Source organism: Anabrus simplex, chromosome 10, assembly GCF_040414725.1.
Source record: "Anabrus simplex isolate iqAnaSimp1 chromosome 10, ASM4041472v1, whole genome shotgun sequence".
Lineage (NCBI taxonomy): Eukaryota > Metazoa > Arthropoda > Insecta > Orthoptera > Tettigoniidae > Anabrus > Anabrus simplex.
In genome coordinates this window covers 32,481,256-32,497,810 of record NC_090274.1, presented here as the reverse complement: position 1 = coordinate 32,497,810, position 16,555 = coordinate 32,481,256, and the positions used below count along the sequence as shown (strand labels likewise).

The following is a 16,555-nucleotide window of genomic DNA, read 5'->3' as shown; positions in this document are numbered from 1 at the left end:
CGCAACGTAATAATTTCCGAAAAAATACGAATTTCCGATTGTAAAGCACCGCGTATATACTTGAAAAGTTGCACACTAGTCAAGTGTAACAGTGGCTGAGTGGTCATCGTACTTGTCTACGAACAACGACGATGAGAGTTCGAGTCCCGCGTTAGATTACTTTTTTTTTAAATACAAATTTAATTAATTATTTCAGGGAATGTGAAGATAAAAATGCGAATAAAAGTAATGAGTCCGCCTCTATGGTGTAGTGGTTAGCGTGATTAGCTGCCACTCCCGGAGGCCCGGGTTCGATTCCCGGCTCTGCCACGAAATTTGAAAAGTGGTACGAGGGCTGGAACGGGGTCCACTCAGCCTCGGGAGGTCAACTGAGTAGAGGTGGGTTCGATTCCCACCTCAGCCATACTGGAAGTGGTTTTCCGTGGTTTCCCACTTCTCCTCCAGGCGAATGCAGGGATGGTACCTGACTTAAGGCCACGGCCGCTTCCTTCCCTCTTCCTTGCCTATCCCTTCCACTCTTCCCAACCCTCTACAAGGCCCCTGTTCAGCATAGCAGGTGAGGCCGCCTGGGCGAGGTACTGGTCATACTCCCCAGTTGTATCCCCCGACCAAGAGTCTGAAGCTCCAGGACACTGCCCTTGAGGCGGTAGAGGTGGCATCCCTCGCTAAGTCCGAGGGAAAAACCGAACCTGGAGGGTAAACAGATGATGATGATGATGATAAAAGTAATGATCAAATTGCAGTGGAACTTTATTTCCTACCTCAAATTAATATAGTCCGTCTCTGTGGTGTAGTGGTTAGTACCCCCGGCTCTGCCACGAAATTTGAAAGGTGGTATGAGGGCTGGAACGGGGTCCACAAATCCACAAATCAAGGCCCCTGTTCAGCATAGCAGGTGAGGCCGCCTGGGGGGGTACTGATCATTCTCCCCAATTGTATCCCCCGACCCAAAGTCTGAAGCTCTAGGACACTGCCCTTGAGGCGGTAGAGGTGGGATCCCTCGCTGAGTTCGAGGAAAAAACCGACCCTGGAGGATAAACAGATTAAGAAGAGATCCAGCAGTAACTGTGAGAACGTTTAGACCTATATTAATTTCAGGTAGAAAACAAAGTGTACCTGTACTGCAATTTGCGTAATATTTTTGTTCCCATTTTTAAATAACGTTCCCTGAAACGAGACTCGAACTCACGTCTACGACGCTCGCAGACAAGTACGATGACCACTATGCCACAACTCCTAAATATATACGACTTGCATTGGAATCGGGGTTTCATCAATTTTTCAGAAGTTATTAGGTTGCGGACCTGACATGTTTAAGTAAAATTTGTTCGCCTCTAGTATTATATCACCTCCACTTCGTCCGAAGCGGAGGTTTGTAACGACATCTGACCTCGAGACACTTTCCATGTAGGCCTAATTGTAGGGGCAAAAGATCTTCGTAGGTCGACGTCCCGAACAAATAGTATTTTTTTTAAAGAAAAAAAGGCCTAATTGTAGGCGACTATGTTCACGAGGGCAAGAAAAGAGTGTGCAGAATTCTACAAAGAATTCTTGCTGCCATTGCAGCATTAACAAGGTACTACATTATTTTCCCCGCAATAAAAGAATGCCCGAAAATCATTCTAAACATATCAATTATCACATTTTCCCGGTGATGTAGGAACCTTAGATTGCACTCCTAGAAGAATAGGCTATATCGAATGTTGTGATATAACAGTCCGTTATTTCTTTTTTTTTTCTTTCTTTTTTTTTTCGCATACTCGCATAATTTTAAATTAAAACTATAACAACATTTGTCTCGCATTCATCATAATAACGCTGTTGTTGCCTCTTACTTGACATGCTTACTTCTTAGCGGTCTCCGCTAACCATAACCTATAATAATGTCAACCATGTGTCTGTGTGACAAAATACTATTTCAACACGCCACTAGGAGCGCTATATGTAAAGAAACAAAAGACGCTCACTGCCAAACGCGTTCAGAAATCTTACGGAAATGTGTTAATTTGTCTAACAATTGTTTCGTAACAAATGTTGGAAATGTGTTCGTGAAACAGGGAACTTTTAAACGAACTGTTAAATTAATAACAATTGTTAGATAACATTTGTTAAGCAGAATTTAACATAGAGTTGAAGAAACCGGGCCTGAGTGGCGTAGCAAGTGGTCCTAGATAGTTGGGATACCAGTTGCTATGGGCATCTTCGACATATTCTGAGTCGTGGCCATACTTCTGCTCATATGGTAAAACTATGCAATCCACCGGTGGCTCCTAACCCGTCAGAGGAGACATTCTCATTCGGACTATGTTTAAGTGGGATAGCATCCTGCTTCACACAATGAACCAAGTTCAGAATATTTCAAGCCAGCCTCGGGCCTATGGGAATAACTGAGTCCCATTTCCATTTAACAGAGAAGGGGCTCCTTACTTTGCGAAAGAAATGGAATTCGATGGGGAGCTATAAATATGATTAGGGTTCATGGAAGAAAGAAAGAAAGAAAGAAAGAAAGAAAGAAAGAAAGAAAGAAAGAAAGCAAGCAAGCAAGCAAGCAAGCAAGCAAGAAAGAAAGAAAGAAAGAAAGAGAGAAAGAAGTGGCTGTGTCAGCAAAGAGAATGCGTCTAGATGTGTTATGAGTTAATGATATTCGGGTGATAGAAGTTAACGAAGATTAGATAGTGGATTTTAAAATGTTAACAGGTGTCAAAAAAGGAAGGTCAGTGTGAGGGGTAGGACTGTTCACCAGTAAACAAACAAGCAACAAGGTATGTTAGACACGTAAATGAGCGAATGCTGTAGGCCGATTTAATGGTTGGAAGCGTTAGGAGAACTGTCTCAGTATTAATTCACCATGTGTGCAAGATCAGCTGGGAATGAATTTGACAAGTTTTATGAAGCACTGAGTGGCATCATAGTAAGAGCCAACAGTAAGGACAGGATAAAACTAATGAATTATTTCAATGCGTGAACTGGAAATAGAATACGAAATGGATATGAAAAGGTGATGCACACATTGGGGAAGGTACGGAAGCAAGTAGGAACAAGAACTCTTTACAGGATTTCTGTGTTAGTGTGGAATTAGCTATGAATTCATTCAAGCACAAGGCTATTCGCCGGTACAAGTGAGAGGGTAGGGACAACAGATCCGTAACAGACCATCAACTGACGTTGAATTCGGGAAATTGTTAGGAACGTACAGGCATTCTTTATGATCCTGAACGCTGAAAGGCATAACGGTCTGTAATGAAAATGGTATAATACGGACATATTTTCATAAACTGTGAGCCAATAAAACATATTTCCCTTTTTTGTCTTCGAGTATTATTACAAGCCAATTGACAGGCTAAAATTTTTCTCGCAGTCCTGAGTGCAGGACGCAATAGCTTAAACTGCGTTACTCAACAAGATTAAAATTAAACACAACAAAGCAAAAAGTTGGCGCTACAGCCCTGATGGATCTTGACCTACCAAGCGACAGCTGCTCAGCCCGAAGGCCTTAAGGATTGCGAGGTGACGGAGTGATCAGAGCGACGAATCCTCCCGGCCGTTATTCTTGGTTTTCTACACCATGGCCGCTACCTGACTGTCAGTTAGCTCCTCAACTGTTTTACACGTAACAAAGCTTTAACAGCTTCATTTCTGTAACTGTTCTCACTCAGGGTGAATGGACCACGAATCTGCCCTCAGCTCCATCTACAAATCACGGACATGTTCGGGAATCGAACCCGGGCTTCCGCGTAAGAGGTAGATTCGCTACCTGGAGATCGCGGTGTCGCTTAACACGAAATAACGGACAATATTTGAGTGGTAATACGTTTATTCTCTTCGGAATCTCCGAGAAAGACCAGTTTGTGCTATCTTTGCAGGTGAAGAGGATGACCTTTAAAAGTACTGTAGATACACTGTAGATTCAATACAGTCGCCCAAGATATCTTGAGTTTATAACCACTGATAATCCAGAATCTTACTAATTGTAAAATAGTACCCGATTTCCCCACAACAGTTAATCACTCGTTGGCTGAATGGTCAGCGTACTGGCCTTCGGTTCAGAGGGTCCCGGGTTCGATTCCCGGCCGGGTCGGGGATTTTAACCTTCATTGGTTAATTCCAATGGCCCGAGGGCTGGGTGTTCGTGCTGTCCCCAACATCCCTGCAACTCGCACACCACACATTACACTATCCTCTACCACAATAACACGCAGTTACCTACACATGGCAGATGCCGCCCACCCTCATCGGAGGGTCTGCCTACAAGGGCTGCACTCGGCTAGAAATAGCCACACGAAATTATTATTTATTATCACTTAAATAATATATCTAATAAATCTGATTAAGATTTGCCTACGGAATACGCAATCCTGTTTCGGTGTTGCAGGATATAATGACGTTTCGGTAGTAAACACCGCGGTTCATGCGGCCGGTACCGAAGACATGTATTTTACGAATTAACTTTTGAACGTAATACAATTCAGTATTTTCAACATCTCCACACTACTTATTCTCTTGGACTGGTAAGGAAGTGATAGTGGCTTTGATTAAGGTTATCCAGCATTTTATCCAGTACGAAAATATGAAACACGGGCTGCCGACCGTGAGGTTTGAACCCAAATCTAAAATGCAAGCAGCTACGTGACCTGAAGGTGTAGCCAACTCACTCGGTACGGCAGATATCGGCGCATTGGAGTCTCACACGCACAATTAGTACGATATTGGAAAAGCATTGCTCGCTCAAAGCTACAGAGTTATCTGATAACACGACGACCCACTGAAAAAATTTGCAACGATGCAACGAAATCAGATCTTCAAAATATTTCACAAAATGACAGCGAGGAGAATGTTATCACAGGAATTAGGGACAAAACTTAATCGAGTAGAAAGTGGTTAAAAATTCCGGTCTGACACAAAATAACAGTGGATAGTGGGGTTTGACTTCTTCTTCTTCTTCTTCTTCTTCTTCTTCTTCTTGACGGAAGACTGGCAACTATCATGGAGTAAATTTTCGTATCAATATTGTCGTATCATGGATGTCCAATCACTGTACGAGGTTCCACGCCCAGGTAAAACTCCACCCACGTCTACTAATCATTCCTATCTTTCCTTCTATGATCAGTAGTAACAGGCTGTATTCGCCATTTCGGAAGATGCCACCGAAATGGATTGCTTTCTATTTGGGAGAGTTAAGATGTCGTAGGGGTACCCGGCACGGCGGTGGTAGCATGAACTTTTAACTTTCTGCGATACATCTACATTCGGTTCACTGACGAAGCAGCACCTGTAACACACAACACTCCAGAACATGCCAACAAGTTTCGAATCGGGAGGCCATAGTTGCACACAGCGTGTTTTAAGTTCATTCAGAGAGGGTACCGATGATGATGATGATGATAATAATAGTTGTTCCGCGGATTTTGTGGAACGCGGAGGTGTAAGAAGGTGGGGCATGACCGAGTGGATAGAGAAAAGATCAAATTTTAATTTAAAATTCTAAAATTTGAAATTTTATTTCTTTCCTAGGTTTTTCTTTTCAGACTTTAAACTCTGTTAAACAATAACAAATAACAATAGGACAAAGGTTAACTCGTGAGCTCGATAAACAATACTACAGCCTAGAACAACCAGTCAACAACGATTTAACAAAATGAGCTTCAAGCTCCCAACTTACAAACTTTACAAGAGCACCATTACTCCCTTCTATAAATCCTCAAGGAGACTGAGCTCCAGAATACATTACATTCAAAAAGGAGTGTCTGTTTCACATACACATTTCTCTCTAGAAGACTACTCTCCAATATTAAAAGATGTCAACCTTCAAAGGGCACAATTCAACTATTACATAAGGTAAGCAACAAATAGTTTCCACTGTCTTACTCGCTCAACAGTCTACATTGCATTAAATAGGAAATGGAATAAGAATATTTAACAGTGGCAATAAGTGCCCATTCTACCTGACCTTAGTAAAAAGAAAAAAAAAAAAGTTATTGGCTGGAAATCAAAATAGGCGAACACTTGCACTCCTTTGCAATACACTTGAAAAATACCTAAAACCCTATTTGGGCTGATGGCCTTAAGTTACCTTATACTACGGAGGTGACTAGATGGAAAGAAAGTTTACATTACAAAGAATGATCAATTTTGAAGTTTACGAAATCATAGTCACCTCAAGACCAAGTTGAAGGGGAATGAATACAAGAGAGTTCCCACTCTTTATTCCCTAAGTTAGGTTAAGATGTTAAACCAGATTAAAAATTTATATTGCAAGATTTCATTAAGAAAGAATTTTGAAACCTTCCCCTCGAGCTAGCTTTCAGAGACTATTACATGATTAAAAGATGTCTGCCATTACCTTGAGCTGGTGGACCTTCCGGAGATGGACGAGGCAAGCCGTCCACTCCTTCCTCTACGAACACACTCTACCGCTGGACTGGAGCGATCGAAAGACAACATGGCCCGAAAGGTCCCAGCTATTATAGCGGAGAGGAAGGTTCCAGAATTCTCTAGGCCAAAGCCGGACAAACCCACAATTCCAATTCGATAATCAAATAAAAACAAAAAATTCCCGATTGGTCAAACATTTAGAAGAAGGAAGGGATAGCAGTGCTAATAACCTAAGAACACAAAATAGTTTACAACCATTCAGTGCTGAAAACCTCAAAATTACAAATTTCTTAGAAAATTGATTGTTCATCCTCTCACCAGAGAGAGCACATAAATCGACAGTAGAGACATCCGACGATAAACGTTTAAACTCCTTCCACTAGAGGTTTCACAGTTCGTGTTAGAGATGGCCTTCTAAAAGGAGCTCGTTTTAAATGTACGGAGTTGGTGTACTTCCGGTACAACAACAATGATGATGATGGTGATGATAATATGGTCTCTGCTACCGGGGTAAAGCATTTTAATATGACGCCATAAAGCCGAGCGAGTTTGCCTGCATTCGGGAATTGGTAGGTTCGAACCCCACGGTCGGCAGTCATGAAGATAAATTTTATATGATACCCCACTTTCACACCAGACAAATGCTAAGGCTGTCCCTTGACTAAAGACACGGTCGCTTCCTTCCAAGCCCCGCCGTATACCATCGTCGCCATTAGAACAGTCTCAATCGGCGCGACGTAAAACTAATACCAATGACCCCCTTTAATGTTGTGTGTGTGCGTGCCGTCAATTTCGACGGTCCCTTTCGCTCTACCTCCTGAAAAAAAAAAACACCGATCCCTGACGGGCGATCCATGACTGACAATTCTGTCGGGTAAACTCAGAATGCGTCACCAGAGAACATTTACATGCCGAGATCTTAACTGGAGTGCCGAATTAACTTCCTTCCGCCGTTCAAAATCCTACTCCCTCTCTCGGGATTGAACGTCCGGAATTCTGAAGGGCGGAAAAAAGCTAATTCAGCACCCCCTGACGCCGACACTCCGACTCATCCACAGAAGAGCTAGAGTATCGGCTTTTTTTTTTAAGTAAGGGGAGGGGGAGGGGGTGTCGTCACACAAAACTGAAAGGCAGTCTAGGTATCACAATTGGAATACGTCGCGACCCGGAAAAAAACTAGTTAACCAAAGGGCAGTTTGGCATTTTTAAAAAGCCAAAGAGAGAGAAAGTTATGCCAAACTCAGTTAAGATCCAGGGCAGGTTACGTATGGGCCGCTGAGAGAAGATCGAGTTGTAAGCCGCAGCTTTTAGGGGGCAGGAATAAACCTCAAGCGAGTTTGCAAAATAGCTGTGATTTCTTAATGGGTGGTGCTTCAGCACGCCAACTAAGTAGTACATTTTGAAGGGTTTATCACGATTCTCAATCCGATAATCTTATGTATCGAAAAGAAAGCTTACTCCAGACACCAGTTACCTCCAGCAAGCTAGGAGAGTCGGCGAAAGCAACGAGCGCTCCCGGACAGACAGGTTTTCTACACGCCTCACTTTCAACCTGACCTGACTCACTGGTGATCATAATTCTGCACCGCAGCTCACCTTCTCTTTCTTAACTTCACATTCTTTAGGAAGGCGAAAACGAAACAAGCTCCTGGTGAAGATAGCAAATGATGTCCCATAATCAAATAACGTATCTTGAAAAAAAAAAAAATTAAAACAAAATAATAATAATCATCCTAGTTAAACGCCGTCCGGTTAATCCCGGATTCGGATTGAATGCGATACTTAGTATGTCTCCCGGAAAAAACAGTAACATTCTTATTTTTGAATGTGGTAACTGCATGGAGGGAAGCTGCATTACAATCTATAACCGTTTCAGACTCCGCGATAAACAGAACTTCAAGGAGTGACTTGATGCGGTTTAGAAACGGCGTGCCCGTCTATTCACAAAAATAACGGGGCGTGGACGATTGGCCAGCTTTTGTGTACACAAGAGGAAGTTAAGATGAACCCCCACCCCCCAAACTTAAACATGTTTGCGTGCACCCGCACCTACAAAACAAGTTACCGTGTTGTTTATTAACTTTGTCAGACAATATAATAATTAAGCCTTGAGTTCGGTGCAGGTCTGTGATGTCACGTACTCTTGAACGATAAATTTAACAATCGATCGTGTGAAGAATATATTAATGTCGAATGTGTGTATTTTAGGTACGGTAATTTAATACACAATTGTGTTCTCTTCAGCCCACTACCTTTTCCCAAACTGTCGCCTTATAGGTAAGGTAAGGTAAGGTAAGGCAAGGCAAGGCATACCCCTCGATAACAGCGTTAAATCGATCTTTTACTGAATAATAATAATAATAATAATAATAATAATAATAATAATAAACAACAACCAAACTCGAAGGCGCTACAACCCCAAGGGGCCTTGATGTACACGCCACCGCTGTTCAGACAGAAGGCCTGCACATTACGAGGTGACGGATGGTCAGCGTGACGAATACCTGTGCAATAATTCTTTGCTTTCTGGACAGTGGCCGCTATCTCACAGACAGCTCCTAAACTGTTCACACGTAGGCTGAGATAACAGAAAACCAGCCCGCAAATCCAGGTAAAAATCCCTGACCTGCCCGAAAATCGAACCCGGGCCCGCGGGTAAAAAGCAAGTTCGCTACTCCTAGAATACAGAGCAAGCAATTTACTACTACAACAGATAATAACCTTCAAATGCTGCCAGCCTCAGCTCAAATGACACTGCAAACATGAGAACAAGACGACTACTGCCTGCGGCACAGATCGACGACAATAAAATTCGACCCGTGCCAAACTGATGGGAAAATACAGTAAGCCGGAGACTAGGGCGATGGGATCATGAAGAGGATTTAAACCTGTGTAAACAGGAAAAGATCCGCTGACTGAGCTTGGGGTCTAAGTCGGCAACACTCCGACACGGTCGATGGCCCTCTCCCACCCTAATCCGCACCCCACCCCCACCCAAGAAAAAACAACTTTCAAAATATAGTTCAAGCACTGCCTAAACAGGCCATACCAAAAGGAACGGGCGTGACCTTGCGAGCGCCACATTTCAGTGCCACTTTCATAATTATATTAAACGTGAAGCATGAACGAAATCAGTTCGCCGTCCTTCACGGTCGAGACAGTGTGTGTGGAGCGAGGTGACGTGGCTAACACGCACTGTATCGTCTCTTAAGAGCATTCCGCTCTATCCGGCATGTGATCCGGATGTAAAGAACACGAGCTGCATTATTTACACTTCTTGGGCTAACTATAGAAAGCCTTAATTGGTTTTGTGAGAACGGAAGCCATTTTTCGAACTGTCTGCCCATATACTGATGACACAAGATAACTCAATTATCCACTCCAAGATCACCAAAAACCAAAATACGTCTGAGAAAGGCACCACTGCCATAAACAATGAAAAAATACAGTACCTAATTTGGAAATAAGCTGCTCATGACTGTCTAGTGACACGCCATCATCGAATAAAAAAAGTATATTGCACAATGCGCACACAGTAAAATTCCACAATTAACAAGGATATAGACGGCACCTGTCAGCAGAGCAACCTGTCGATGTCATACTGGGATGCCAGATCAATGGAAATACATTTAAAATGTGCCATCCTAAAATGACATTTCTTCGTCGACAATAATAGTAACAATGACAAGATTAATACTATATTAGAACTAGTAATGGTTCGTGGTGTGGGTTACTGTAGTCGCGTTCTAGTTTGTGAACTACGGCTCAGTGGCCTAGCAAGAGGCCCTGCGAGTCGGGATACCATTTATAACGGAACAGGCATCTCGGACATATGACCCTCCTTGTGCTCGGGCGGCTAGGACTTTACAATCCACCGGTGGTCCAAAACCTGTTACAGGAGATACTGTATTCTCACTGGAACTAAGTGTAAGCAGGTAGCATCCTGCTTCACAGTGTTTACAGAGCACGCTCTAAACGTTTGAAGCAAGCCTCGGACCTATGGGAGTAAAGGAGTCCCATTTCCATTTGACAGGAGAGGAACTCTCTGGAAACTACTTGGCAAACGAAATGGAATTCAACGGGAAGCTATTCATATTAATGGGGCATGTGAAATAAATAAAGGAAAACTGAGTCAGCAAAGAGGATGAGTCTGGATGTGTTAGGTGTTAATGATATCCGGATAAGGTGAGATAACGAGAATGGAGGAGCGTAAGTTACCGAAGAGAATAAAGGACTGCATGTAGGGTAACAGAAGTAAAGGGGGACCAAGACGATGGTTAGACTCAGTTTGTAACTATCAAGGAATAACAGCTAAACGAGGCCACAGAGGTACAAATAGACTGTGGAGACGTTTAATTCATTCACAGAGGCTTGCAGACATACCGCTAAAAGACATAGAAGTCTATAACGAAGACGCATCATGTAGTTTGGTACAATGAGAAAAAATAGTTTACGAAATATTTAATAAGCGTGCTAGAAGCAAAACTAGGTTTTCACGGCCAGCATCACAATTAATATAGAAGCATTTGTCCGTGCGTGTAGGTGAACCTACGGAGAGTGGGCCCTTGAAAAGTCCAGGCACAGTTCCCGGTGAAACGCTGGGTGCACTATCTATAAGCCCGTACAGTTTATTTCATATTCAAACCCATTACACTTCGCTACAACGTATTATGAGAGCAGTAAGAATGATGGAATGCAACCGTACTTGTAGTAAAGGAATAATTCACGAACAGACCAGTCAAAACAGAGGACGATAATGAGAAGATAGTATGAGAAAAAATAATAACTACATAAAGTACAACATTTAGATCACTGAGGTTATTAAGAAATTCTTTTACCTACTTCCTGATAAGGTAAACAGCTGAAACCAAGCACGCATATTCCTATTGTGGTTTGAACGGCAAAAATGTTAATTTCATGAGAGTTCGACTGGTATTTCTAAGCGCCTGAATGCGAGAGAGAAGGAACCAAGCCCGAAGGTTTATTGGTACGTTAAAGATAATCTTCAGAATATCAGCAATATCGTCTCTTAAAATCCAACAACAGATGGAAATACGTTAAACATGCGGCATTATTTTTGAAGTCATTAATAGCCAGCTTGGTTATAAGGGCCGTGAAACAATTATATTTCATTTGGTATGACCCCAAAGATGCACGAGTAGAACGTTTTAACCTTAGACTGAAAGAACGTAATGGTTTACACAATAACAATCTGATACCTACTTATGAACATTCAGTTGGCGCAGCCTGAGCGTTTCTTCACACCAGCACCGATTCTGTGAACTAATCGATCACTGGTGCGGAAGAAGCCAGCCAGCTCTGACTCCAAAAGGGTCACATGTAGGCCACTGTTCATCAAGGAAGCCCTTCTATTCACATGATTGTAATGCCAACTGTAGTAAGGAAGTATTACAAGCAGATACCAATTATATAAAATGATCAATATTTAAGATTCTAGTACTAGTCGAAACCTCCACAACTGTATACAGGATAAAACGTTTTTGAATTGAACCGTACTTTCTGGATGAAAGATTTTTTTCGTGAAGAACGGAGGGGGAATCAGGATAAAATTTCCATTAATCGTAAAATCTGGAACATCTCCAAACATGTGAAATATGATGGCATTCATCTTGTTCAATTTTCGAAGCCACTCCTCGATTCGAAAATGCTTTTGCCCTAGAATGCTAATTTATAATCAAACAATTACCTGAGACAAATTTTGAAGTAGAAGCGGTTGACAAACTGGACTCTAGCATCGAGAACATGCTTTTGGATACTTCATGCTTAAGACAGAGAAATAAATTGTAATCACAGTCCCCGCAATTGAGCAGAAGGCTGAAGCATGGTTTACAAGGAAATAAATTTTGAAAAAATCCTTAAATAGTACAGCAAATGGAACATAAGACCACTTACGAACCATAATTAAACTGGTTAGACTATTTATTCTATGATCAAGACAGTGACAATTCCGGCACAGATGGCTGGCATTTAAGAATGCTCTGGGAGACGTTAAAAATAAATTATATATGCGATCTCGAACAATTTCTTTTACTTGAATCGAAAGTAACTACGTAGGTTGCTTTCTAGCCTGAATTAAGACGACGTTCAGGAATGCGTAAAAAATTCCTAGAGATGAAAGGCCTTCAATAGGATTCTTCCTGGTGTGCTATTTCGTTGAATATGACGCTGGTACGATAGTTCATCTCCTTAACCACCATGTGGTCATACAAATCATCAGTCTCAAAATGTCGCCCTGAAGGAGGATTATATCGAGCAGATGTCTTAATTTATTCTTTCGAGATATTCCAAACGAACTAGAACATATCTTCTACAAAGATTTGCTCTCAGTGAAAAAGAAAGGAAAATGTAAATCCAGACTCCAATTCTCAAATAATATTTTCTATAGAATCACTACGTCGTCACTGTCCAAATACAGTTAACGAGGAAAGTACGTGGGGTAACTGTTAACTGACAACGAAATATAGCTGTCACTGACTTCGACTGTTACCCTTGAGTAACATCGAATATGGATGGAGCATTGCACCGTTTAATTTTCTTTCTAGTGATAATTTAATTCGACGAAATACGCTCGCCTAAAATTAATCCGCTTTCCATCGTTTCATTATTTTACACTAGCGGCCCTAAACCACGTCGCAGAAAATTTCTTTAGGCACTGGCCGAATCACATTTGTAACGTTCTAAAGAGTAGTCCACAATACCAGCGCTACTTCTTCCTTACTAATATTATGTAGCGAAGTACGATGATTTTTAATCTCGTTAGGTATTGTCCACCAAGTGATGGAGGTTGTTTACCGGGTGGGTGTTAGCAGCTCTTAGCCAGTCCTATCACGTTGTTGGCAAGCCTTGCCCACGTTAGATCCGGTATGACCATAACATAATCTCCTTTCTGTCCACCCAGACGCCAGTCTAGGAGTGTTTCGAACCGCAACTCTCAGTTTTCTATTACTAAACTAGAAGTTGGTGTGTTAATAACCGACGGTACATTTTGAACACTAAATTAATACGTCGTCCTATTTAATAAGGAAATGAAATACCGGGTACGTTCAGGATACGAACATCAAGCAGGGGATGAGTTCAGACATGAACTCTACACGGGCGCAAAGTCATACCAGTAGAACGTTTACTGTGTCATAGCACCGCCATTTGATTCAAAAGAAACGTTCGGCAAGTGTCTGACAATTGGTATAATACTGAATAAGACTGAAGTCTAGCTCTTGGGTTGGACAGCAAATAGGCCTTCCTTTCAGAGGGCCCCGAGTTCAATTCCCAGCCAGGCCGGGGATTTACACGAGAGTAGGTAATTCCTCTGGCTCGGGGAGCGTGTATTTGATATAATATATACTTATTTCAATCTACATACAGCCCAACACATCACCAACCACAAAACATGCAATAAATAATACATGCCTCCATATAGATCTGGCACCAAGAAAGGCACGAAAAGAAGAGGGCTGAGTAAAACAAAGTTCAATTATAAACGGTGGTCTACGAGAAAAATAAAGCCCCTAAAATTGAACAGTTGAGATGCATACCGGTAGGAAAGCACTCAAATTGCCGCTTCCTTTCAGTTACGATTTGCACACAGGGAAAGATTCTTTCCAGTAGGCCAGACATTCATCCAAAAATATTAGAATCATCTTTTTTAACACGCTGCTTTACGTAGCATCGGCACAGATAGGTCTTATGGCGATGATGGGATAGGAAAGGACTAGGAGTGAGAAGGAAGCGACCGTGGCCTTAATGTACAGCAATTTGCCTGGTGTGAAAGTAGGAAACCACGGAAAACCATCTTCACGGCTGCTGACAGTGGGGTTCAAACCCACTATCTCCCGAATGCAAGCTGACAGCTACGTGGCCCAAAACCAAGCAACCACTTGCTCGGTTGTGTTCTTCCTGACCATCATCTCAATTTACTGGTAATGGCACTAAGTGCATTTGACACTGTTACAGTGCAGTGTGTTGTGTGTAGATGGTAAGTATTAAGACGAACACTTAACACCTAGTCTCCGCGCCAGAGTCCCCATGTACAACCACCTAACGAAATGGAAGAAAAGGAAGGAAAATAAGTGCCTACCATCCTCAAGGACAAATGCACGTTAGAAAACATCTGATGGGGAACACCAAACAGATAAGTCGGCATTAGCAGTTCATGCCTCGTCACTCGGAACGTCCGCTTTTTCTTCATATTTTGGATAATTTCTTCCATATGGTGTAGCCCAAGAAGAATATAAGTATGTATTTACTTCATTTTCTCTTCGATTTCGGAGCAACGACACAGAACTTACAGGTATTCTGCCATTTCTGGCAGCCTCGAGTGAGGAAGAATAAAATAAAATCTACCATTACATATTCAGAGACCATGAGTAAAATGGACAAACGAAATACATTTGAATCAAAGCCATAGTGTGACGGGAAAATTTTCGAGCGGTACAGACAAATCCAGGAAAATCTGGACAATAAATAAAACAATTGAAAAACGTGCAATCAGGCGACGCCATGACCCAAATTGAACATTCCTTGATAGAAGTATCGTAACAGTGCAATGAACAAGTGCTCATTAAAAAAAAAAGTAAATGTATTATCGAGGACGTGTAACCTAGGTAAAAAGTTCCGCATACTTACAACTCCTCCCGCTGCCGTTGCGACAACACCATTTTCATGATCCACTGGGTGTTGGAAGCGGAGATGGAGAGAACAGCCTACAACGTCATTACCTATAAAAATATAATCACAAATTAGAATAATATCCATCAAGAATAAAGTAGTACATGAGCAAAGGCTACGTCAAAAAATTTAAAATCGACCTTGTCACAAACCAATAACCCTCAATCATATTAATCTATTTCCAGAACTACTGTACACAGAAGTTTGATTTTACGCCATTTAGGCTGCAAGCGTGTTAATTTCGATGTTCCGTTTTACTCCACCCAATGGCAGAGAAACCGATCTGTATAGGGCGACTTGTTAGGTCTATTCTACACGAGTTGTTGAAACGCCCGTCAAGCCACTATAGATCATTCCATGTTAAGAAAACAGTTCTGCTCTTATGGACCTACAAGGAGTGAACACACCCCCTCTTAGACACCCTTAATTCCTCGTGATTAAGGAATATTATAATGTACTACTATATTGTATTATGAAAGAAACAGGATGAGGCTTTTTTTGCCCGTGAGTTATTAAAATAACTACTTAACATTCTCTGTTTCATAAATACATTCGCAGAGAGGAAGCACAATGGCGGGAACAGCCAGCGCTTAGTTACCTTCCTTCATTTTCCTTCTGAGTTACCCGGGTAAATGCAACCCGTAATCCGCTAGGCCGTGAATCGCAAACAACTTATCACTGTTGAAGAGAAGTTATCTATTTGTGTGTGAGTGTTCGTGTTCTAACATTCCCGTACTGTACAGTTATTACTGAAGATTCTGATGCTGTGGTGTGCAGCAATACATCAAGGCATGACTTGAATTGATACAGAAATTTCTATGATTTTCATCTGCGCCTGGGTTTGTTGTTTTGGCTGTTGATTTTTAAGCGCATTTTATTTTTATCTCTTTTTGTCAAGCGCCTTTAACTCTTACAATTCTTTTCGTGGGCCACTAAACACGAATACTGAGGTATTGCTTGTGAAGTCGTTTAGCCCTATTGCTGTAATCACCTAAATAAACGGTGGTGGTGGTGTTTACTGTTTTAAGAGGAAGTACAACTAGGTAACCATCTCCTATATAACACTAATCAGAGGGGAAAACGGGAGAGATCCGACATTTCGAAAAATGAAGACATCGACCAAAGGAAGCAAGGGCCACGGAGGGTGCGAAAATGAAAGACTGCCTAGCCCTCGCAAACCTAACAGCGTCGGGGTCGGAAAAGAACAAGAGTTGACCAAGAGAGGTCGGACAGGATAGATGAAAGTGAGGAGCTGGCACAAGTGGAAGCAATGCAAGGACGCAGCTAAGGGCCCCGTGGTCGGCAAACCATACTCAAGTTCAGAGCACCCGGGTCCCCCTTCCATCGCCTCTCACGACAGGCAGGGGATACCGTGGGTGTTATTCTACCGCCCCCACCCACAGGGAGAACCTAAGTAAGCCCCCTCTCCATCCCCAGTCACCTTGAGATAATCTGCAGCTTAGTTTCTTCCCCCCTTTATCTTAAAATTAAATACCGA

The 16,555-nt window shown here is 42.1% G+C and overlaps 1 protein-coding gene across 2 annotated transcripts in view; it reads right to left on the bottom strand.

The window, feature by feature from the left end:
- Lis-1 (LisH and WD40 domain-containing Lis-1) overlaps positions 1-16,555 on the bottom strand; it is a 252,082-nt gene that overhangs the window by 137,070 nt on the left and 98,457 nt on the right. For both annotated transcript variants that reach the window (XM_067154626.2, XM_067154627.2), the window contains exon 2: positions 15,016-15,107. In XM_067154626.2, the coding sequence (XP_067010727.1) occupies positions 15,016-15,053 (38 nt within the window). In that variant the 5' untranslated portion in view covers positions 15,054-15,107. The remainder of the gene's footprint in view (positions 1-15,015; positions 15,108-16,555) is intronic.